Source organism: Macrobrachium nipponense, chromosome 48 (assembly GCF_015104395.2).
Source record: "Macrobrachium nipponense isolate FS-2020 chromosome 48, ASM1510439v2, whole genome shotgun sequence".
Lineage (NCBI taxonomy): Eukaryota > Metazoa > Arthropoda > Malacostraca > Decapoda > Palaemonidae > Macrobrachium > Macrobrachium nipponense.
This window is the reverse complement of record NC_087223.1, coordinates 19,129,936-19,153,557: the sequence shown is the minus strand read 5'-3', so window position 1 is coordinate 19,153,557 and position 23,622 is coordinate 19,129,936. Positions and strand designations below refer to the sequence as shown.

At 44.1% G+C, this 23,622-nt stretch overlaps 1 protein-coding gene across 8 annotated transcripts in view; it reads left to right on the top strand.

Annotated features, from left to right (window-relative positions):
- Window positions 1-23,622, top strand: part of LOC135205071 (histone deacetylase 6-like) — a 167,190-nt gene that overhangs the window by 4,292 nt on the left and 139,276 nt on the right. For 4 of the 8 annotated variants that reach the window (XM_064235349.1, XM_064235351.1, XM_064235350.1 and 1 more), the window contains exons 2-7: window positions 10,551-10,696; window positions 11,404-11,546; window positions 11,680-11,810; window positions 18,512-18,695; window positions 18,871-18,968; window positions 20,101-20,274. In XM_064235349.1, coding sequence (XP_064091419.1) covers window positions 10,585-10,696; window positions 11,404-11,546; window positions 11,680-11,810; window positions 18,512-18,695; window positions 18,871-18,968; window positions 20,101-20,274 — 842 coding nt within the window. In that variant the 5' untranslated portion in view covers window positions 10,551-10,584. Of the gene's footprint in view, window positions 1-8,153; window positions 8,305-10,550; window positions 10,697-11,403; window positions 11,547-11,679; window positions 11,811-18,511; window positions 18,696-18,870; window positions 18,969-20,100; window positions 20,275-23,622 lie in introns of those variants that run through there. The other 4 variants (XM_064235354.1, XM_064235355.1, XM_064235348.1 and 1 more) reach the window with 2 other exon arrangements.

Sequence of the window (23,622 nt, the reverse complement as noted above, 5' to 3'; positions counted from 1 at the left end):
ATTAATGGAAACGAACCCTGTAAACAAACAAATAACGAATTCACCCTTGAAATCACATGCACTTATTCAACCCCACTTGGAAAATAAGTGTTTCTGATACTGAACAATTGAAGTTTTATCACTTCTAATTTTAGTACTGCAAATGGCATTTTAACCAGTACAGAAGAATGTTTTTCATGCTCTCTCTCTCTATATATATATAGGGGAAGAAGAAGATCTTGGACTTTGTCAACAAGCGCATTTGTATGCTCTGAAAACTTTCTCGATTATTTAGGAGATACGAAGATCTACATCACCTAGAATTGACTGAAAGCTGTGGTAGCACTTAGTGGTCAGTGCTATGACATTAGTGTGTTTACGAGTTTTTGAACTTAGACTTTATTTAGGATTAAAAATCTCGTTCACTCGGCCATACCACCACTATCAAATTTTTCCTAAACCGCGCATGCGCAGTACAGAGTATGTGACGTGGTTATCCCTGTCATGGCAATGTTACTGTACCATAGAAACGAAATTAGATACGGGCATTGTTAAAACACCAGTAGATAATGACTATGGAATTCTCGGGACCTGGTACTCTCGCTGATGTTGAGGAGGACCTTGCTCTAAGTGATGATAATGTTGAAGAACATCTGCTTACACAGGAACATTGGCCACGACTTGTCTCTACTAAATCCTCATAAGTTGATCCTGCTGGTGCAGCTCCTAGTCTCATGGACCATACCTACACCTCCAACAAACGATGTATGGAGCATGATTCAGATAGCAGTAACGAGCCATCATCCCCTGCTGCTAAAACTACAAAGTGTGATGCTTCCTCCTCTCAAAATAAAGTTCTAAATAATTCCCTGCCTAGACCTGCTTTTCAGATTATACCTACCATGGCTACAAAAAACTGTTCTCCCTGCCTTTGCTCCACGTGCTGAATACATAAAGCTCTTATTTAGAGAGAATCCGGGGGTTAATGTGAAGCTTCGCTGGCTATCGGAGGTTACCAAGATGTTCAGCCTCGATCGGGAATTGGCTGAAGTTAAAATGTCTGCGGTCACTTCTCGATTTGATACATTTCGAGGCATCGCCCTGGATATCATAAACAGGGTCAAGGGTGGTGAGGTTCTGTCACTTGTGTTAGATGTTCAGGATGATGTAAACAGACCCCGTAAGTTCCCTACATATCTCATCACTCGATATCCTGTGGATGTAGACCCTTCATTAGCTAAGGAACTGGAAGGGGTGCACACTGTACGTCGTTTCCTACAGGATGGGAAGTCCATCAATCGTATTGTCATTACTTGGAGCCACCCAGATCCACCCCCGCCTTTTGTTAACTTCTCCTTCCTCCTTGTCTACCATCATGTGAACTACGCAGAATGCCAGACGAAAAGCCGTGGTGCTTCAAATGCTGGGGTATCGGTCACATCTCACGATACTGTGCTGCCTGAAAAGTGTGCATTTTGTGCTGCTGAGCATGACAGTCGGACCTGCCCTCATCGGCCCCCTGTACCACCCACAGTGGTTGACAGTTCTTCGGCATCAACATCAAGCTCATTACCTCTACCTACACCGGACTCCTCGCATTGGAAATGCCCGAGATGTAATGAGCCTGGAGTCAATGTGAGGCATGGCTGTACCAGGCGTTCAGGCTCTGCATCGAACCAGCTTAGTTGCACAACAGCTTCCAGTGCCATCAATCAAACCCACTGTTACTGCCTCCTCACAAGTGACTACACTTCGTAATGCTGTAGATGTCCTCAAGTCTCGGTGTGACTCCTTACATCACGTTTTGAAGCCATTGAATCTCGTTTAGAGAGCATGGACACTCGCATCGACAGTCTCGTAACCTCCCTTGACAATCTAACTTCTAATTTGCTACTAATGATAACACACTACAATCTCTTGTTGAAGCTCAGCAGGTTGTTATCACATCAGTTACTACACTCACTGAGAAACTTGACTCGCTACACGTCTTGAGAGTGTTACTAATCCCCATACAGGACCATTGCCACGTGATACACCACCAATTCATACCGGTGTTACCACTGCCTCTTTATCTAGTCGCCGTTCTCCAAGGGACATGTTCGATAACCAAGTAAAGCTTAATATCATCTCATGGAATGCCTGTGGTATTACAAACTGGGCAAAACTTTCTGCACTTAAGGGAATTGTACATAGTCACCACCCAGATGTTATTCTAATTCAGGAAGCTTTTGTTGGTAATGCTCAGCCAAGGGAAGAAGCTCCCTCGCTCACTGGCTATGTGTCCTACGTCCATTTAGTAAGACATGGCCTCATCACCTATATACGCACTTCAATTCAGCATAGACCTCTCCCAAACTCTGAGGATGAAGATACAACATTTCAATTATTTGAGATTACTGTTGGCGGAGGCACCATACGACTGTGCAATGTATATGCAGCACCGAGGTAGGATAAATACAACCAAGCTTCCAGCCCCAACCCTTCGTGGTATGGTTTACATGGGAGATTTTAATGCCCGTCATCCAGACTTGGGAGATCTTGCTGGCACTGTGAACCGCAACGGGAACCTACTTCTAGGATACATTCGTCGAAATCAACTGACCCGTTGGGACACTGGTGGATCTACGCATGCACGAGGTGGTACTTTGGATCACATCTTGACCTGTGGACTTGTACCTTCCGAGTCAATTGTGTAACGGTTCCTACGCTCTTCTCTGATCACATTGGTCTCAGCATCCAATATTCCCTTCCCGCTACACCTACTCCAATGCACAATCGCACTTGCATCACAATTCCGCCTAAGTACCAGCCTACGTACATTTCATATATGATAACCTTCGACCCACATTTGACCTCCACTGTCCGGAGAAACTTTACTCCTTACTTGTTAGTACCGCACATGCTTTCCACACACAATATATCAGAAAGCCTCATATCAGGCATCGTGTTGGTGCTATGACACTGGATAATCGAATTTCTCAGGCAGAAAGAAGGCGATGGATGATGGCCTTGCCTTTATGAGACAACCAAGTCCTGAGACTCTGCACCAGTATCAACTATCGAGAGATGATCTAGTTGCTCTACAGCAATGTGTACAAACAGATTCCTGGCACAAATTAACAGACAGCATCAACCATCAAACAAGCATCGGTTCCATGTGGCACCTCATCAACAGGATTATGAAGAAGAAACTCCAAGTGTCCTCCACCACACCCCAGCTGCTGCTCAGTATGCACAGGACCTTATTGATGAGTGGTCAGCACAGTCACGAACCATCAACCTTCCAGCTCATATACAAGACTCTCTCTCTTCACATAAAAACCATCGTGCCTTACGTCTCAGTTCCGCCTTACTAAGCAGTGATGAAGAGGACGATGTACCCATAACTAAGGGAGAGCTACGACGTGCCTTAGCAAGGAGTAAGAAGTCAGCTCCTGGTGATGATGGCATCTCCTATGCAGTCCTTTGCACACTCATAAAAATACCTGGCAACCCTCTCTCCGGCTCTACAACCTCTGCCTCTGTCTGGGATATGTGCCCTAGCATGGACTTCATAGTACAATTAATTTAACCCGTTCCCCAAGCCTGGCACTGACAATTTCGTCCTATCTCCCTCACCTCCTGTTTCTGCAAAGTATTTGAACGTATCCTCCTCTCACGCCTTATGTTCCGGCTGCAAGATAAGCTTTCATCTAGAATATACGGCTTCCTTACCCCAACGAGGAACACATCATTGTCTCATGGAGCTCTACACTCGTCTCTCCCCAACCAGTGTTGTAGCCTTCATTGATTTGAAAAGTGCATTTGATGTTGCAAATAGAGACATTATTTTAGACCAGCTTATTGATTTTGGAATCAAGGGAAACCTTTGAGGTGGATACGTGGATATCTTCGAAATAGAGTCTCTCGTGTGCTGTTTAAGGGAGCATTGAGCACTGCAAAGGAACTTGAACTTGGTACTCCACAAGGGGGGGTACTTAGTCCGTTTTTATTTAATATCCTCCTACATCGCCTTCTTTCCTTACTTCCCTAATACTGATAACACAACCATCACTTGCTACGCAGACGATATTTGCATTCATTCAACTCCCCGGATCACTTGCAACGCTTCCTTTCTTCCTTCTATGAATCAGCATCCTCCTGTGGTTCTTATCATCTCCCAGGAAAAAGTAGAATCTTCTCCCCAAGGCCAGCAAGGAATTTACCCAGAATTTACTGTGGGGAACAATGTTGTACCTTTATGCACACAGTATATTTATTTGGGAGCGCCAGTGCGAATTACACCATCCATTCCAGCAAGACAGAGAGTACATCCCATTGTTCAAGATCTGCTGGCCCGGTTACAGCGACGCCTGACTCCTCTCAAGTGGCTTACTAATTATTCTGCAGGAGTATCTATCCCAGTTGCCAGAAACATATATTGCTTTCATCCGCTCAGTGATAGATTATCTTTCCCCTGCACTATGTCAACTCTCCAGATCAACTCTACAGCCGCTTGAAAAATTCCAGAACCAAGCAATGAGATTCATTCTAGGTTGTCCAGCATCCACTAGAATTGTAAACATGCAACACGAACTCCGTCTCCCTCCACTCGTTGAGCGAATATACTCCAATGTCACCTACCTCAGTATCAAATAGCCTGTATTACCCTCACCTGTCTCCTCACTATTCAAAACCCATCATCAGAACTTCTCTGGATCTAGATGCACCTCGTCCACAACTACGCCAAGGGGGCACGACGCTTTTTTTTTTTTTTTAAACACTTGTTAGTACTGTCTGTTCAAGCATTCGGGGCTTGACATCAACATCGTGGCAGAGAACGTGGATCATGGCCTTGCACCCTGCAGACTCCTGTGCCAGCAATCTCTTACACTCCAGTCTCTAAGACTGACTTGCCTCAACTTCAACAACGTGCATTGGAGACCATCGACAGACTATCCTCATCCCTCAGTGTAGCCCATCACCTCTACACAGACGGCTCCCTACAGCAGGATGGCAGTGCTGGATGTGCTGTTTTCTCCCCCACTTTGGAACCCCCGCCAGGGGCTGGATAGGCCGTCGCCTCCCAGAGTCATCAAGCTACCACGTATTGTGAACTACATGGACTTCTAGATGCAGTTATTTTAATCACACGGACCAGAAACAACGGCTTGATCATCTGCGACTCGCAACCAGCACTCCAAGCCCTTTCATCACATAAGCCAGCATACCAGCCCCTGGTTACACAAATACATAGGCAACTAGACATGGCCAACATGAGCTCACTGGTAGTGCACTTCCTATGGATTCCCTCTCACGTGGGTCTTCTGGCTAACAACACTGTTGACCATCTCGCAAAGGCTGCCTGTCAGCTGGATCCTCCAGATGCTGATGCTCCCAGTCCATCTCTCCTGTGCTGCAGAAAAATGGTGCGCCAAGCTGCTCGCTCACCTACTCATCATCGTAGTAATGCCGAGAGAGCCACCAGTGTATCAATACAGCATTATGATCACTTCTTTCCCCACCAACACAAGTATCGCCGCAGATGACTCATGGTTCGTCAAAATAACGTTGTTTGTGCGCGTCTTCGGCTGGGTTGGCGACCAGTTTGGCAGGTGGCTGAGCAAGATGGAGTTCCTCACTTCTCCTCCTGTAGGTTATGTGACGCACCCAACGCCAACACCCTGGAACACTATTGCCTGGAATGTCCACTTGTTAGTGACATATTACCCCCAAAGACTCACAGTAGTTGATATATGTAAAAAATTATTGACAGATAATAATTTGCTCGATGAGATCCTCATGCGCCATCCTCACTTTGGTGGATACTGAATAATCAGCTGTTATGTAATACTGATTAAAGATAGGTACAACCTACCTACGAAATCAAACTAAATTTAATTTGTATTCCATATGAATTCATTTGTATAACCTTTGATATATAGAAATGAGCAATATTATTTTAATAATGTACTAAAATATCGTCTATACTTATTTTGTATTCCTTTGAGTAACCCTCATTATGTGCTGTAGATGTAAACAATACTGTTTTGATATGTACTTAAATGTCTGTATATTACTTTATTTTTTACTATTTTTTTTTCCTTTAGGCATAACTTAATTACAATGTAGATGTAAACAATATTACTGTATTACCATGTACTCAAATGTCTGACGCCAATGGGCGCAATAAATTGATTAAAACAATATATATATATAGGCCTACTCTTGCAAGACTCGAACTGATATTCCTTACTTTGGTGACAAAATGTTAATTAGGCCTAGTTCATTAGTCCGGTAACTATATTTTAGAGACTAGGCTGCAAACTTGAGGGACATTAAGGTTCATAGGGTAATTTGAAAATATATTTACAAGGTTTGAAGTTCATAAAGTAATTTGAAGATATATTTACAAGGTTTGGAGATCATAAAGTAATTTGAGGATATATTTACCAGGTTTGGAGTTCATAAAGTAATTCGAGGATATATTTACAAGGTTTGGAGATCATAAAGCAATTTGAGGATATCTTTACAGGGACTAGAGTTCATAAAGTAATCTGAGGTTATATTTACAAGGTTTGGAATTCCTGATAACTACAATACGAAATCTGTCCCAGATTATTCTGAAACATCGTAAGAAGAAGAAAATAAACATACTGTAATCTAAATGAAAAGTTGGATAAAGCACTGAAAACTGTGATATAGATCTTTCATTAAATTTGAATTAATAAATTACAATAATTTTTTTCATATTACTAGATAAAATAAAACGCCAAAATATGAATGATTGGATACGAGCCAAGGATGTGATCTTCTTCTTCCGTTAATGTTCGCGAAGGAAGGAATTGTCTTTAGTCTAGACTCTAGACAACATTAAACACATATATGCTATAATTATTCTATTGATGAAATAGATAAAACTTGCATAAATAAAAACACAAATGGCCCTTTTGAGTTTACCATGAAGTATAATATATGCAATTTCCTTAAAAGTTCTTCTTTATGTCAAATAAACTCTAGGTTTCGTCATATTTCCAAACTCTTAGTTTCGAGTTATTTTGCATAATTAAATTCTAAGTAGAATAAAGTGTTAATAGGTGCTACTATTTGGACAAATACTAAGTAGCATTTAGTGTCAGCAAGTTACTTTTTTTGACTAATTCTAAGTAGCGTAAAGTGCCAAGAGGTGTTACTTTTTCAAACAAATTTTAAGTCGTAGAAAGTGCCAGGAGACGTTACTTTTTTCGACAAATTCCAAGTAGTACGAAGCTACTTAAGAGCTTCTTCCTACTGGACGCGGTTATTGACACTTTATTGAACACTTCGAACCGCTTTTTTGTCACCTTCCGAGACTGAATGACTTCCGGTCGCGTTCAACCGTCCGCGCAATTTCCGCTCTTTGAATAGCTCGAATAACTTCGTTTCAGCTGTCTGTGACTGCACGTTTTCGCCTTTAATTACGATAGCTGTTACTGATATAATTATTTTATGTTAGAAATAACCGTTAAAGATTAACGACACCTTAATTTGTCGAGTGCCACGCCTCCGTAGGAAACACGCCCCTTAGAATTTGAAAGGTGTCCAACGAAGTCTGGACCGAACGGGCGTGTTTCAACACAAATACGGAATTGGCTTCGAGCTATTCAATGATTTTATTATAATAAAATAAGTCGAATAAACGTCAATTTATAAAATAAGATTAAAATATAATAAATTTAATTATACGTTTAAAAAGATATTGCATAAAACGGTTAACAAATAACTTAAAACTATATTTAATTATGAATACAAAGCCAGTAGCAGTGATAAAATCGAACACTGAAGAACATGACGGTTTAGGTCGTTAAATCTTTTCTTTAGAACAACCCATCGCAATGTCCCAAGTTTACCTTACGCGGAGAAAGAAGCCGATTTTAATATATTTTGGCGACTATTCTATAGAATATTATAGTAAATATCTATATATTGAAAACTAGAATCTTTACTTTCATAGTTGAATCTATAAAAGAGTAAATTGGTCTATCATATAGAGAAATATGAGGGTTGAAATATGGGCCTTATTTAACCGCTAATAAACCGGGTATTAGGATGATTTATATATCATAAATGTCAGAATAAGCAAATTTAATGTCTGATGAATAAAATAAGACATAAAAGATATCCAAATGAGACGTCTAACGACAAATAAAGCGAAAACAAAATACATATTGCCAGGAAAAACATTGTGGCATGTTCACCTTTGTTTACACATTGCAGAAGGCGACTCCATGTTCAATAAATACCGGGAAGGATTGAAAAATGCCGCCTGCGATTGATCTCTGATCAACAACCGGCTCTGGATCGATCGTGAGTGATTAATCGAAGATATTTTAATCCGTATTTCATATTTAAATTCGATCTGGAAGGATTATAGGCCTAGTGCGTGTCATGGCTCGTAGGCCTATAGGCGATTTATCTTCCGTAATATTTCTGTTTATTCCTTTTTAATTTTTATATATTTAACTTTATTATGTCGTTATTTGATCCTTTTTAACGTCGAAATTAACCTCCTTTTCGCGTGACTTGTTTTTATAGGGTTTTTATACTAGGCTAAGTGTAGGCCTAGCTATAAAGGTTAGGCCTACGTTAATCTGTCAGTCAGTTTAATTAATATTTTAATCAGTTATTATACTATTTATAAGTTAATAGGCCTATTTTTTCTAATCATAAGCTCATGAGATTGCAGTGCTAGGCTACTTATGACGTTCGATAACGGTAGGCCTAGCCTAGGCTATTTTAGCTATGTCATGTGACTCTTTCGATAATTTAAGCCTAAAAGTAGGTTTAGAATTGCATTGTAGACTTATTTTGCCTTTGGACGACGATTTACTAAGGTTTAGCAATGAATTTCGTTTAGGGCTAAAGTTTGAGTGGTTGTCTTAAAGGAGCCTAATACGCAGCGACCCTTAATGAAAAGATGTCTTGGATCTCATAAAAATCGTTGTAGAAGCCATGTCGGAGAATACGGCAATGGCGAACGAGCCTACGTTTCGAAAGAACGAGCGAAATACAGCATCATGCACCTAGGCTAGTGTATCCCCGACCTAACCTGACCTATCTCGTCGAAGGATACAGACCTGTACTGAGGGGGCTGTCGCGGGTGTCAAACGGCACTCCCAAATTTCTGGAAGTCCATATTTTCAAGTATTGCATCTTGTATATACCTAGCCTATATATGCAATGTCATATATAGAAGAAAAGGTCCAGTTTTGGGAAAATCGAACCCCCCCATAAAAAATCTGGGTATGGGCCTGTGATACAACGTCTTCATTAAACTATCGCGATGCAGTGCATCACAAATCAGTCTGATATTCAGTTCTGCGGTAAGCCGAGCTTGACAGCGTTAAGGAGCGAGGCTGTTGTGTAGTCTAGTTTATGATGCTTACAGACCAGATGTTTAAGTAACTAATTTTATGTGGCCATCAATATTGACACAAGAGCTGTGTCGCACAAGGTCTTAGGCTACGTGTTTTCTGATCAACTGTAGACCGTAGGTGATGCGACAGTATTATACCTGGTTGTGGATTGGCTATAGGATAAATGACCGAGCGGCAATATAGCGGTCGCCTTCCTGAAAAAGTACTTGAATTCGCTTATATGAGCATCAGTCTAGAGTTGTGGCTCTTCCAGGCAGGACACAAAGTGTTTTCTCCTAAATTACGAAATAATGGCATAATTCAAGCACTTTTTCGGGAAGTGGCCTTGTTCCGAGAGAGGTGGCTGCTATGTTGCCGCTCTGTTATTAACCCTAGGCTAGGCATGAGCAGTTCTTGCCTGGTCAGGGAATTGTTACACATACCATTGTCAAGAACTTTATTTTAGATTCTTATGTTAATGTGATAATGATTTCCCGTAGAGGTGATACCCTTAAGTGTCGGTGAAAACTACCCCCGCATTTTAAATTTACACTGTCTTAACGTATGGTTATGTACGGGTGTCCAGCAGTTCTCCTTTATAAGCAGTGAGAAATCTTACATTAAAGCCATTAGGCCTTCGAAGATTTGGTGCTTCCTATCGTGATTTTAATGAATGTGAAAGAGTACAATGCTAATGTGTAGTAGGTTGGGAATCACTGCCATAAACTAATGTAACCGTATACAATCGGGTATTGAAAGTGCTGAACATAGAAGTGCTGGAAAGAGAGTGATCAGTATATCTTGAACACCTCTGTTGCATTCTGTTTCACACGCTTTTCTGTGTGATTCATTCCATTTTGTAATCTAGAGGAACTGCTTTCTAATCAGTAGACCTTCGAGTTTAGGATTTTCACTTGTCTGTCACAAGCATATATTTAAGTTTTATTAACACTCAGTTTAATTAAAAAAGTCAGATTGCATAATAAACAAGAAAATTGATATACAGCACAATTATGTGATCTTGATTATTTCTTTCTTTCAGGCCAGAACCTGCTATACATTACTATATTATAAGTGACAACCTTTGTAAATCTTAGGATGTGAGATGTGAATTGTTTTGAACATTTCACATTTTTTTTTCCAAGAATTTGGTTGTTACAGATTTCTAATGCATCACTTTTAAATTACAACTTCCAGACTGCCACTCGGGTGGCAAAGCAACACACCAAAAATGAAGGACGAAAAGCCTATACCTCAGAGAAAAAACTCAGGGCGGAAGTTGTCATCCGATCGGGGGAGCGGAGGTACTGGAGGGTCGGGACTTGGAACGGCTGATGGTAAAGGTATTCATACTTTCTATCTGTTACAAATGTCGTTTGATATAATTCTCCCAACCTAAGAATAGCACACGGGGGACTTGAACCGCTGAATGATTCGGGAATGACAGACTCATAGGTTTCCCTTCTGCTTGTTTTATTCCGAGGGTCAGTGAATTTCATATTAAACAATATTTGTAGCCTAATGTTTTGTGGTTACGTATATGTTTTTTCTGTCTGTGATGACAAAAATATCTAGATATTGTCATGGATTTTGGTGCACTTGATGAAATCATTTCTTGGGTTATCAGTAGTCATGATGAATTATTGTGATGTGAATCATCTAAATCTGTGATATAATGTTCAACCTCAGTAATAATAAGTAACTTGAGTTATTGTATATTATAGTACTTGTAATTTGTTTTGTTTGGATATGTTGAGGGGCAGGAATCTGATAAGATATGGAGAGATCTTGTTATTATCCCAAAGAACATTATGCAATGAATGATAGTTCAGTGTTATATACTTATATTCAAGATTAAAATGATTTCCTTATCTCTGGAAATTAACTTGGATGTTTTGATATGTAGTAGAAGCTTTGCATATTTAGAACTGATTTCGTTTAATTGATTTTTATGCACGGGGGCATTTTTTGTATTAAAGACTTTGGAAGTTGAAAAGAATATTTTTGTTAAACTTTTCATTCTGAGTCTCTTAATCAATAAATTTTTCAGGGGAAACTACCGCAGCCAGGCGGAAACAAAGATTGGCTGGGATCCGTCCAAGGATATCCATTGAAGAGCTAAGGAACGCCTTCAAACGTCAAGCTTCAGTTCCCCAAGATGACACCGAGTGTGTGTTTGATCCCATGGCGAAGGTGGGTTGATAATCGATAGTCTTCCCTATAACAATTCTCATTGTATGCGAATCATTTATTTACATTTTATATATTTATTTGTTAATTTAATATTTTTTATTTTCTTATAACTAACCTCATCAAAATTCCACAGGCCCAAGAGAGTAAAACCGTCATCCGTGGCAGAACGGGTGTTGTTTACGACGAAGCTATGGCCAAGCACAAGTGTCCCTGGGATGACGCATACCCGGAATGTCCTGACAGACTCTTAAGTTGCCTGGATAGGTAAGTGGAAAATCATTGTTTTGGTTCTTGACTGCAGTTTAGCATGATGAAATATGTTAGTGGTGCAGTGTGATATGTTGTGAATCATTATCATTAATTTTGTTCATGAAACTTACCTGTCAGATATATATATATAGCTGTATTTTCTGAAGTCCGACAGAATTTTAAAAACTTCCGACACACGCAGTGGTCGGTCAGGTGGTTAGTACCCATTCCCGCCGCTGGGAGGCGGGTATCAGGAACCATTCCCATTTTCTATTCATAATTTTTCTGTCACCGGTGCTGAAAACACCTGTTTTCAGTACCTCCGTCTTAGGATTTTGGAAACATCATTGCCGCTAAGTATCCTAATTGTCTTATGATTTATTTACTTGGATTTGTGGCTAGGCATACGCTATCTTAAATTGATTTGAATTTGATTCATTTTTGCATAAAATATCTGAATCTAGTTAGGCTAGTTTCAGACGGGGTTGTCTGCAAAGATAGGGTGTGGCTATCGAAAGCTTCGGTAGATCCGCACTTGGTATGTTGAGATTTGTCATGTAAGGAGTGTGAGACTTTGTCTATTCCGTAAGGAAGACGTATGATTCGTATGTACGCAATTAATCAGTAAACATGTCTAATCCGTAAGGAAGGACGTATGATTTCGTATGTACGCAATTAATCAGTAACAAAAGTCAGGGTAGTGAACCTGCTAACCTTCCTGTAGACTGTTTATTTTGCCTAACCCTGTAAGTATGGCCTACGGGCTATGAATATGTCTACGAGAGGTGCTCGCTCTCCTTCATTGCTGTGAAGTGCTACTTCTGTAATTGTTACTCCTAACCCTGCATTGTTGCCTTCGGGCTCTAAGCAGTGTCTGTAGAGGAATTGCCCTTTCTCTGATACTCTTTCGATTCGTAACTTAGAATCGAAAGTGCTTGCTTTAGAGAGTAAAAGTGAAGTGCAGAAGTGCAGTGATACCCCTTGTGTAGTGGAGGGTGCGTCAGATCGGCCTCGTTTTGCCTCTAGGCCGGGACCTCTGCTTGACTCCCAGGACCCGGGGAGGGAGCATGTCGAAAGCCGAAGGAGGGTTACAAGGAACCCCCACAGATCTGGCGTGCCTTCGGCAGTTTCTGATGAAAATCCCCAGACTGCCAAAGTGGGCGTGCGTGTGCACGAATCCTGAAAGATTGCTTCTCGTCCGCCGAAGCGTCCTCCCCGCGCAGGGTTGGAGCTTGTTTCGGAAGGACTCGCGCCCCTCTAAATAGAAGCTTTAGTTAGAAGAGGACGCTTCACTCCTCTCTCTCTCTCTCTCGTTATGCGTTTCAGTGAGAAGTAAGAAGGCGAACGTCGCCTGAACTCGTGTCCGTCTTTCCACGAGAAATACGTAAAAGAAGTCATAGTAGCAGGAAAGCTTTTGAGAGCGGACGCCCAAGCCAGGCGCGCAGCGGGTGCACGCAAGCGCGCGCCAGTGGACGCCGAGCGCTGCGCGCCAGTGGACGCCGAGCGCGCGCGCTAGTGGAAACGCCGAGCGCGCCTCCAGTGGACGCCGTAGCGTCGCGCCACTTTGGACGCCGAAAAAGCGAGTGCACCAGCGCACGCCAGGTGTGTCGCCTGGCTGAACGTTTCTGTTGAACTCTTCAAGCTCTTGTTTCAGATTTGGGCCTAAAGAATTTTTACCTCTACCTTCGGTGATACCTTCTACCTCACCTGCAAAGAATGTGAAGTAGGCAGTGCTTCGGAGGAAGCTTAAAGTGAACAGACAACTTCTTCTTCGAAACCCAGCAAGACATCGGGTTTCGTGAATTCAAGAGGTCTCTGTCAATTATATTGCTTTTCGCATAGGGTGGAGGGAGTTAAGGAAAGCTCAAGGGAAGATCTCGTTTGCTCTACCTAACCGCAAGCTTTGTGCCAATTCTGCAATAACTTTTTAAGGTTGCCACTAACCATCCAACTAGTTACCCGCAGTCAAGAGACTTTGCGATAAGGCCCAGTTTACGGTTTATAAAGGCTCGATGTCCTGCACGTCAGGACTCTCGGCAACGTTCAGTAGGATTCTTTCAAAGGCACTCATCAAAAGACGCTCTTCAGGAAAGCGCAAGACAGGACTTCCTTTGCCATACTGCCAATAAATTTTAAGCTTTAGCAGGCATTAGTTGTGATACGGGAGAGGAAGCTGTTTGGAGAGTTTCTTCCTCTTCCCAGGATAATTTTGCAAGCTTTTTAGCCCATCTGAAAGGGTTTTTCAGATGATAGATTTTGTTAGTTTCTAGTCGGGACTACGCTGCCGAATTGAACATCGTCGTTCTACCTGCCGTAAGCCCAGTCTCTTAACAGGATTCTTGCCCCTTCCTCGTTTGAGACGGAATCCGGGAAAAATTAAAAATGGCAAAGATTTTAAATGCTTCGAACTTCCCGTGGATTACGTTTTGTCAATTCAGTGACTTTCCCCCATTGACAATATACTATCGTTTTGTCAAGTAAGTGGGTATCCCCTCATTGACAAAATATCTCTTTGTCCCGTAAATGGGTTAGTTCTCATTGACAAACATCTCATTAACTTGATATTGCGTAAGCAAATAAGCTCTTATTGACATGATTCGGAAGAGCTCTCATTCGTCATTCGCAGACTCGTACAAGAAATAGACTTGTAGACTACGTCAATGAACGCTTATGTCCAATAACATAAGAATCTTGAGCTGACTGCTTCGATTCTCTTAAGTTTTGTTCATGAAACTTGCCTGTCAGATATGTATGTAGCTGTATTTCCGAATTCAGCTATATATATGTCTGCCAGGTAATTATGAACAAACTTTATTGTGATATAATTTCATATTTTGCCTTGCGTTATTTTACTTCTGGTTGGTTCAAGTCATATACGCTTGCTGTAGTTACCTCTTCGGATGGCAACCGAGAGGTCTATTGTTTATTTTAAGGACATTTAATCGTTACTCCCTGCAGCCTTCCAGGAGTTTCCGATTTATCTTTTACCGTTGTATGGTATGTTCTGACGACACACACGCATCTATATATTTAGCGTTTTCTGTTTCTTGCTTAAATTATACCAGCTTGAGAGTCTTTCTGCTCAAAAATAACGGACCTATTTCTTCGTAGAATAGGGTAGCTGGCAACCCAGACATAAAGTTAAGAGACGACGTTCGGTAAGCTGCTGGCTTCTGCTGTCACGCTGTGTCTGTCCTCCAGGCTCCAGTCCAACCGAGCCAGTAACCAGATCGTGCGCTGTCATGCGCTGTAGTTACGTCTCTCTCTCTCCCTGCGGGATTGACTGACTAACCGTATCTCTGTGCTGACGGTTACGTCTCTCCTGCGGGATTGACTGACTAACTGTATCTCTGTCCTACAATCACGGACTTTAGCCTAAGAGGTTTGAGGGGATTTCTTACGTGAATGAATAAAAGTTGCATTCGTTTTGCCTTAAACTATGTTCAACAGAGTTATCTCTTATCCTTTCGGTGCTCGTTACCGCACGGTAATGGAACTACGAGTCTACCGCAACATTGCACTTTTATATGCTCTCCTGCTTAGGCAAAGCGCAGCCTTATTGGAGGGAAGTAAGCATACTCGGGGAAGGAATGGATGAGCTTGCTGGGGACCATTTCCTTCCTGAAGAAATTTGTTTTGTTCCCCGAATAGACTGCAATTCAGACCACAGTTTTTTTCCTACTGGGAAACTGAAAATATTATTCAAGATCTAGGAATGATTCTGAACATCTCTCAGTGCGTTCTATCACCTGAGGTGATAGAAGAAGGTGCCGGACATCTGGATATGGTTTCAGATGTCCTGGATCTTAATCTGAAAGAAGTAAAAGAGATTCGGTAGTCCCTCCAGTCCTCGAAACGAGTTTTTTGGGAAACCAGTGTTCCAGATCAACTCTGATATTCCACAGCTCTCTCATATCTTAAGAAGTATCTTCTCTCGGTCCTTGTTCGACGTTTACGAGAAAGAGCCTATTATAACAACAGGCGTAGAATGTAACGATCCTCTACCAGGTTCGTTACAGGATTGCAAAAGTCCGTACGAATTCGTCTCGATCGACGGCAGCAACTATTCTCTTCCGAGTGGAATCTTTTCTTTAGAAGTAAGTTTGAGAGTTGGGTAGACTTTAGGGACGCCCTTTCATTCTTTCTCTTCGATATGTTGAGGACGAAGAGGCTTCATTTTTTCTCTGCTCCCTTATTCTCGTCCGGGATCGGTACCATTAAACACCATCCTATGATATTGAACGGGGATGGATGTTTAGTCTCTTTTCCCCTTTTTTTTCAATCGCTTAGGAAATGTAATAAGAGGATTTATGACGTCACAGGGAGCGACAATGACGCTGATCGCCCCATGTTGGCCTGCAGGATCCGGAATCACAGAGGTCACAGGATACTTCCTAGTTCACGGGAACCGACCTTTTCCGAGAGAGTCGGTCTACTCTAACTCGAAAGGTACCTATAAACCTCTCCGCTCTGAGTCTGACTACGTTCAAACTATCGAGATGTTGACAGGAATAAGATTACCGTCTTCCATTTCCGTCTGAAGAATGGGATAAGCTGGCAGTCACAACTATTAAAGAATACGCAAATATGTTGTTGACGGCCTTTGGGGCTCAGAGATTTGCGTCTGTCAAACCACAAGGCCCTTCACGATTTTTGAGTTCTGTGGGAATCTCGAAACTCGCTCACCATCTACTTTTGTCTCACCTGTTTTCTCGGAGTCAGACACTCGTGCGAGATCAGGCGACATTTAGTAGACCCTGAGTTTTCTTGTTGACGAAGTCGGTTGCGTTTATACACCCCGATGATCGTGTAACATGAGACCAGGTTGGACTGTTAGGCATTCTTCCTTCGGGACTGAATCGCCTTTTTGCTCCTCGCTCCTTTCTCCTGGCACCAGAAGCTCGAGTCAGGAGTTGATTCGCTGACGACGTTGGGTTGCGTTGATACAGCCCCAAGGTTTGCTTAGATTGAATCGCCCAGGCAGTCCAGACACTCATCCTTCAGCGAAGAATAGTGCCTTATGGTCTTCAGGGTACAGCTTGCTGTCCTTGATTCGTCTGACTGGTCAACTGGTCGGTCACCTGACTTTAGTACAGACGTACTGACTGTGCAGTTCCAGATCGAAGCTTTCAATATGGAACTTAGACGGACATAGTCTGAAGTTCTTGATGTCAAAGCATTCGAACCTCTCCTACCTGTTAACTTTTTGCATGTTGATCAGGAAGGCCTTCTTCTAACCACCCGTAGATACGACAAAGAGGGTTAGTGAAAATTTTAAGCCATCGTCACAAGTTTTGGCTTTAGAGAACACAAGGCGGTGTGCTCTCTAAGCCTTCCGTTGTGGCCTAAGAATGGAAACCCGTTTTGTCCTTAGGGCCAGGAGCTTGGAAGCAATGGATGGCACAAGTTAGTGGGCAGGAGCCAGAGAGAGTCCTGTGCCCTGTCGGGTCTCTCAAGTTTTATCTACATAAAACTCAAGAAAGTCGAAGTCATTCGGGCAATCTGCAGTGTTCCGAAAAAGACCAGACTTGCCCATTTCGAAGAACACCCTGGCTTTAGTGTTAAGGAGTTCTTTCAAAAATGCTCCCCTTCATTGTGTTTGCACAAAGAATTGAAATCTTTTTATCTGAATGCTCACGAGGGGTGAGGGTCGCGGCCTCGGAAGCATTTCAAACAGAGCATGGCACTCAGCAACATCCTGAGTACCATGTTTTAGCGAAGCAACTCTGTGTTCACTTCACACTCCCTGCGAGATGGAAGATGGCATATGAGATCTGCTGCTCGCTAGGGAAGGGCCATACGTGTCTGCAGACACAATCTTGGGGGCAAGAAGTACCACTCATCCTATCCTGTAGAAAATGGTTAGGAAGAGCTCTTAATTTAGTTGTTGAGTCGCCGACAACGGCGACTTCTTAACTCTTAAGCCTTAGTTAACACACCTTAACTTTGGCTAGGTTGGTCAGGTGGTGATAGATATAGTATATATATATATACTTTATTTTACTTCTAGCCCTCATGGTATGGTCAATATGGTCTAGTCACATTGTGGTCACGCCCCCGTTGACAGATATCTGGATGCACCAGCTTATAGGTCTCTACCTCGCTGGCAACTCTAGTAAAGCAGAAGCAGACTTGGGTGACAGTAATCACGAAGTCAGCTATGCTAACAGGTGGAACCAAGATGTAAATCATCTGCATGCATTTGTTTCCCAAAATCCTTCTATTCTGTCCCTTCCCACCTCCAAAGGTGGGATTCAGCTATATATATATCTGACAGGTAAGTTTCATGAACAAAATGATATTGTTATGATACAATAAAGTTTGTTCATACTTACCTGGCAGATATATATAATCAAGTACCCACCCACCTCCCCTCAGGGGACAGTGGAAATAAAAATTATGAATAGAAAATGGGAATGGTTCCTGATACCCGCCTCCAAGGGGCGGGAATGGGTACTAACCACCTGACCACCCCCTGCGGGGGCGGAAGTTTTTTAAAATTCTGTCGGACTTCAGAAAATACAGCTATATATATATCTGCCAGGTAAGTATGAACAAACTTTATTGTATCATAACAATATCATGTTTTGATGTCAAATTTTTTGTTAAGTGGTTTGATATGCTGGCATTAGGTCATTGTTCATCTCTCTCATCCACATAGCCTTTAACAATGTCTCCATCTTAACCAAAGTTTACTCATTTCTTTGATTCCACAGGTGTAAGGAACTTCAGTTACTCAATCGCTGTGAAAAGTTAGAGTCGCGGAAAGCCACAGAGGAGGAAATTGCCAAACTTCACTCGCGTTCAGTGATTGACCTTCTACGCTACACTCAGAAAGAAGATAATGAAGAAGCTTTTGAAACTTTATCGTCCCATTATAACTCTGTATACTTCAGCCCTGTAAGTTGTTTATTTTTCGTCTGTCTTGTCTTCAAATTTTGTGCTATGATTTTCTCCCTCCTTGTTTCCAAAATGTTGTCATGCTATTCATTAGATGTATAGTAACTTTTAAGATTGCTTTGAATTTCATGTAACTAGCATACCGATGGAAATTACTACTTTTCATGAATTGCAGCATACGTACGAAGCAGCGATGCTTGCTGCTGGGAATACACTGGTCTTGGTAGACAACATCGCTTCAGGAAAAGTGCAGAATGGGATGGCTTTAGTCAGGTATGTATGTCGTTACTTAAACCTTACAACTTATAAAGATAAAACTTAATGTTTTATCTTTGTAAAACTTGGTTGTCATCACAGGAACTCTGATATAGGCTACAAACCACACTAAAATTATTGTGTAATGTATTTTGCATTGTAGTTTTAATGAGGGAAAGGAAACTTCATGTGGTATTTGCCATAATAACTTGCTTCTTTATCCCTTGATCCCCTTTTGGAAGGGAGTGCATACAGTGTCCCTTATGCTTAAAAAATCACAGTAGATGCACGTGACCATTAAATAAGCAAATACCACAGGAAAAGGATAGTCAGAAATCCAAGCACTTTCATCTTTACTAAGACATTGTATTGGTAAAGACGAAAGCGCTTGGATTTCTGACTTATCGTTTTCCTGTGGTATTCGCTTACTTAGTGTTCCCTAATATGAACACTCTTCTTTACAACATCATAGAATTTGCTTTTTTGTATTTTTCTCTGTATGTCTCCCAGTTAACTTAGTTGTATTTTCTGTGAATTCCTTTCAGAAAATTATGAGCATTATTAGATAGCTGAACTAGACCTCTGCGTCAAAATTCTTAAACTTGATCATTGCTGTGCAAAGCTGATGGGTCAACATTTCATAGTCACCTTTATCGTCTAGTAAATTAGTAGCTATTTATCAGTATCGTGGCCTCACATATATTCAGTATAGTTTTGCTGTGGTGATTATTATCGTAATATTTTCTATTCTATTTTTTAATCTTAAATAATATTCATCTGCCTATTGCTAGCATTCTTTAGTATTCCTTAGTAAAGGTAGGAATCCTTAATGTGGTGGAATCCAATTTTCCACAGGCAGGGTTAAGTTTAACATGAATACTCATCTAATTCAGGTCTTTATCTGTCCCTGCTCTTCAAGATTGTTTTGGCCCACCATAAAAGAAATTTTATCAGATCTTACAAGTGATAAAAGAGAGAGAAAAATTAAGTACCTTTGGCCATGGAAATATCAACAGAGTTTAGAATTTGATGATTTTAAAAATTTAAAAATTTCAGTAAACCAGGAATTTTCTTAAAGATGGATGTGAGGAATAGTAGTGGATGTTGTGGCGATGTGATTCGGTTAACGTAAGTTGCGTGGGATTTACAGACCTCCCGGACATCACGCGATGAAAGCCGAGTACTGCGGCTACTGCTTCTTCAACAACGTCGCTTTGGGTACCCAGCGAGCATTGGAGAAACATAATATGTCCCGAGTTCTCATTGTGGATTGGGATGTCCACCATGGACAAGCTACCCAGCAAATGTTTTATGAGGATCCAAGGTAAAGATTTGCTAGAATATGTTTCTCTCTCTCCCTCTCTCTCTCTCTCTCTCTCTCTCTCATACTCTCTCTCTCTCTCTCTATCTCTCTTGTATGTATAATTGTTCCGACACGGCATACAAACCTTCGGTCCTTTTACAATAGGAAGATACTAGCGGCAGCTGGATAGGTCGTAAGCTTTCGAACAAGGGGTTCTGGTAGTTAACTGCTTGTTTGTCCCGGACAGGCGAGCTGCGCGCGACTGGGAGGTAAACAAAATCACTTTTGCTTTCGGCCTCACAGGTGGATGGGACGTGTGTGTTCGCTCTCTGCCCGCTGCTCGTCGTTTGCTTTCTTGTTTGTTTGTAATTGTGTATGAAAGATTGTAAGTACAGTATTCTCTCTTTTCATATTAATTACGCTGAATTCATTAATGATGGAATCTCCGCGCCTCGCTACCCCAAGGAGACTTTGCCCGGGTACCGAAGGGCGCAAATGTGGGAAATTCAGATCTTTCCCCGAGATAGACCCTCATGTTTTGTGTGCTCGGTGCCGGGGCGCGAATGCACCCGGGCCGAGCCCTGTGAGTTTGTATGAACTGGTCGAGGAGGCGGCAGTGGACATTGTATGAGGGCAGGAAAGAAGCGAAGGCCTGCAAAGGAGTCGTCGGAAAGCTCTCCCGCGACTCCTTTGGTGACGGACTTACTTCGTCTTCTTTCCTGCCGCCCGCTCAACTTCCACGTCTCGCGCCCCCTTCCCCTTCGGGGGCGGTGTCTAGGTCCTTCTCCTCTCCACGGGCCCGATGTGTCGAGTGTGGAGGAGGGCGCTAGATACCCCGACGTCGAGAGTTTTACTCTGGGTCCTCCTATCCGCTCGTCTTCGGGCGCGAGGCGGGTAGAGGATTCCTCCTAATCACCCGACTTTTGCCTGCCGTCTCGACTGCCGTTCCTGTGATGCTCGCACCCTGACTGATGTTGTCCCACTTCTTTGGCGCCGCTGCTTCCCGATGCGGTCTGTTCGGACTATGGTACGTCCGGGCCCTGTTGCTTCGGCAACAGCAGCCCCTGGCTCCGTCCTGGATGACAGATCTGACGTCGGTCCTGAGGAGGTTGACGAAGAAGAAGAAGAAGAGGAGGAAGGTGTCGTCGTCGTCTTCATCGTCTTCTTCGTCGTCGTCGTCGTCTGCCGCCTCTTCACCCCTTCTTCTTCTAAGGCTCCCCCGCCTAAGAAGAAGAAGGTCGCCTCCCCCCCCCCTAAGAAGTCTCCTTCGGGAAAGCTTCTAAGGCCCGTCTCGCTCTGGTGACGGGGGGGTTCTTCCGCTGGTCGCCCTGCTCCTTCGGGAGCAGGACCCGTCTCTTCTCCCGCAAGGAAGAAGACTACGGGGGCCAGAGGGGTGCCGGCTAACACCGGCACTTCCTCACCTGCTGTTAGTGGTTCGGCCACGGCAGCAGGATCCGTCTCGGCCGCATCGTTCGCGAGAGGTACCGAGTGTACGGTCGCCATACCAGCCGAACGGCCCCCCCTCAACCACCATGGTGCAGCCAGGAACCAGACCTCTGAGTCCGCTCAGCGTCAGGTTCACGGCACGGAGCGGAAGACTGGTGACAGCCGCTCACAGCGACTCTCACCAGACCAGCTCTCGCTCTCACGGCGAGCGGCTGGCTACCCGGGCGGACGTGACGGTCCACGACCGGCCACGGGCTGAGGCTGGGAAGAGGTCCCCCCGTTCGCCGGCACCAGCCACGGCTGGTACCAGCGAACTGACGCACCGTGAGGATATGCACCGGTCTCACCGTGACAGTGGAGCTCGCCGGTCGCCTGACCGTCGCTCTCACAGAGAGCGATCGGGTACGGCGACCAGCACCAGCTCCTCTGACACACGAGACCGGGGCCGCTGTTCTCGGTCCAGCCGTTCTCCACGCGAGACGGCTCGACTAGGTCTGCAGCTCGACTCGCCACCGCGGGTTGGCGATCGCCTGCAGTCCCTCCAAGCCAGCTGGTTCTGCCAGTGAGCGAGGAGAGAGCGTCAGGTCTGCCTCTCCCATACCTTCAACCTCCTCGGGTTACACACCGGGAGGGGCGAGGTATTGAGGAGTGATCGTGAGGGGTGCGCCCCTCAGGATCCCGCCACGTCGTCGTACGTACCAGGCTCGGTTCTCGGACCAGCCAGGCCGTACGCACAGGTGGTTGGAGGAGACCCAGAGGGGGCTGTCGCTGCTCTCTCCTTGAGGGAGGAGGGTCTCGGGAGGTACTCCTGTTCGAGGGACTGGACGGTCCGACTCCACAGGATGCTATCACCCGAGATCCAGAGGAACTTTGCCGAGGTTATTGCGCTGATTCGTCAGCACAACGACCTCGGGGAAGGATCGCCGCTCCCACCATCCGAGCCCACGTCCCGGCTCGAGTCGTTCTGGGGCCCGAAGAGGGAACCCAGACCGACGGTGGGTTTGCCGCGTTCCGAGCTTGCGGACTCAGTGCTAGACCAGGTTGAATCGCTTGTCTCCGGACAAGACGGTTCGCTCAAGTCTGGCAGGTCGAGCAAGCTGCTTCCACCTCCTCTGCTACGACAGCGGCGGTTTTACGTGCCATCTGAAGACCCGATGCCGCCCAAACAGGTGAACCCGGAGTTAGCTAGGCTGACTCCGGTGTGTCTCTGCAACAGCTCCTGTCCGAGAACCTGTGGTTCTCGCAGCAAGAGGCACTCGGCCTGGAATCTACCGCCATGGCAGCTTTCCAGGCCGTCTCCTGGCTAGATCTGTGGTCCCTCACAGTATCTAAGGTCGCAGCCAACTCCGGGGGAATTTCTCCCGAAGAGGACTCGGCCTTCAGGAGACTTTGCCAGTCTGGGGGAAGAGCCATCTCCTTCCTTGCCCACCAGACGGTGAACCTGTGGGCCAACCTGGTTCTCCGACGAAGGGACGCTGTCCTTACTCGGGTTTCCAGGGCGGCCGGGCGTGAGGGCGGCGTTGGGGCTTCGAAACGGACCTCTACGGAGTTCCACGTCTCTCTTCCCAGGAGAGATGGTGGACGCTGCGGTGGACAGACGGCGCACTGAAGACAGTGACGTCTGGTTCACCAGGCAGTCTCGAAGGCTTCTGGGCAGCCTCGGACTGCGGCCAAGTCTAAGAGCTCGGCTAGCGCTTCCTCGGCTGCTAAGACGGTTGCTGCGTCGAAGCCCCGAGGAATGACTCTGTCTTCTTCAACTTCTGGCAAGGGGGGCCGTAACCAGCCCTCCTCCCAGCCCTCCTCATCCCGTGGAGGCTCTGGAAGAAGTCGAAGAAAGGGGGGAAACGCTAGGGACGGCGTTCCCCCTCACCTGCTGCCGGAAGTGGGGGGGTGCTGGCCAGCCCATTGGGCAACTTGGCAGCG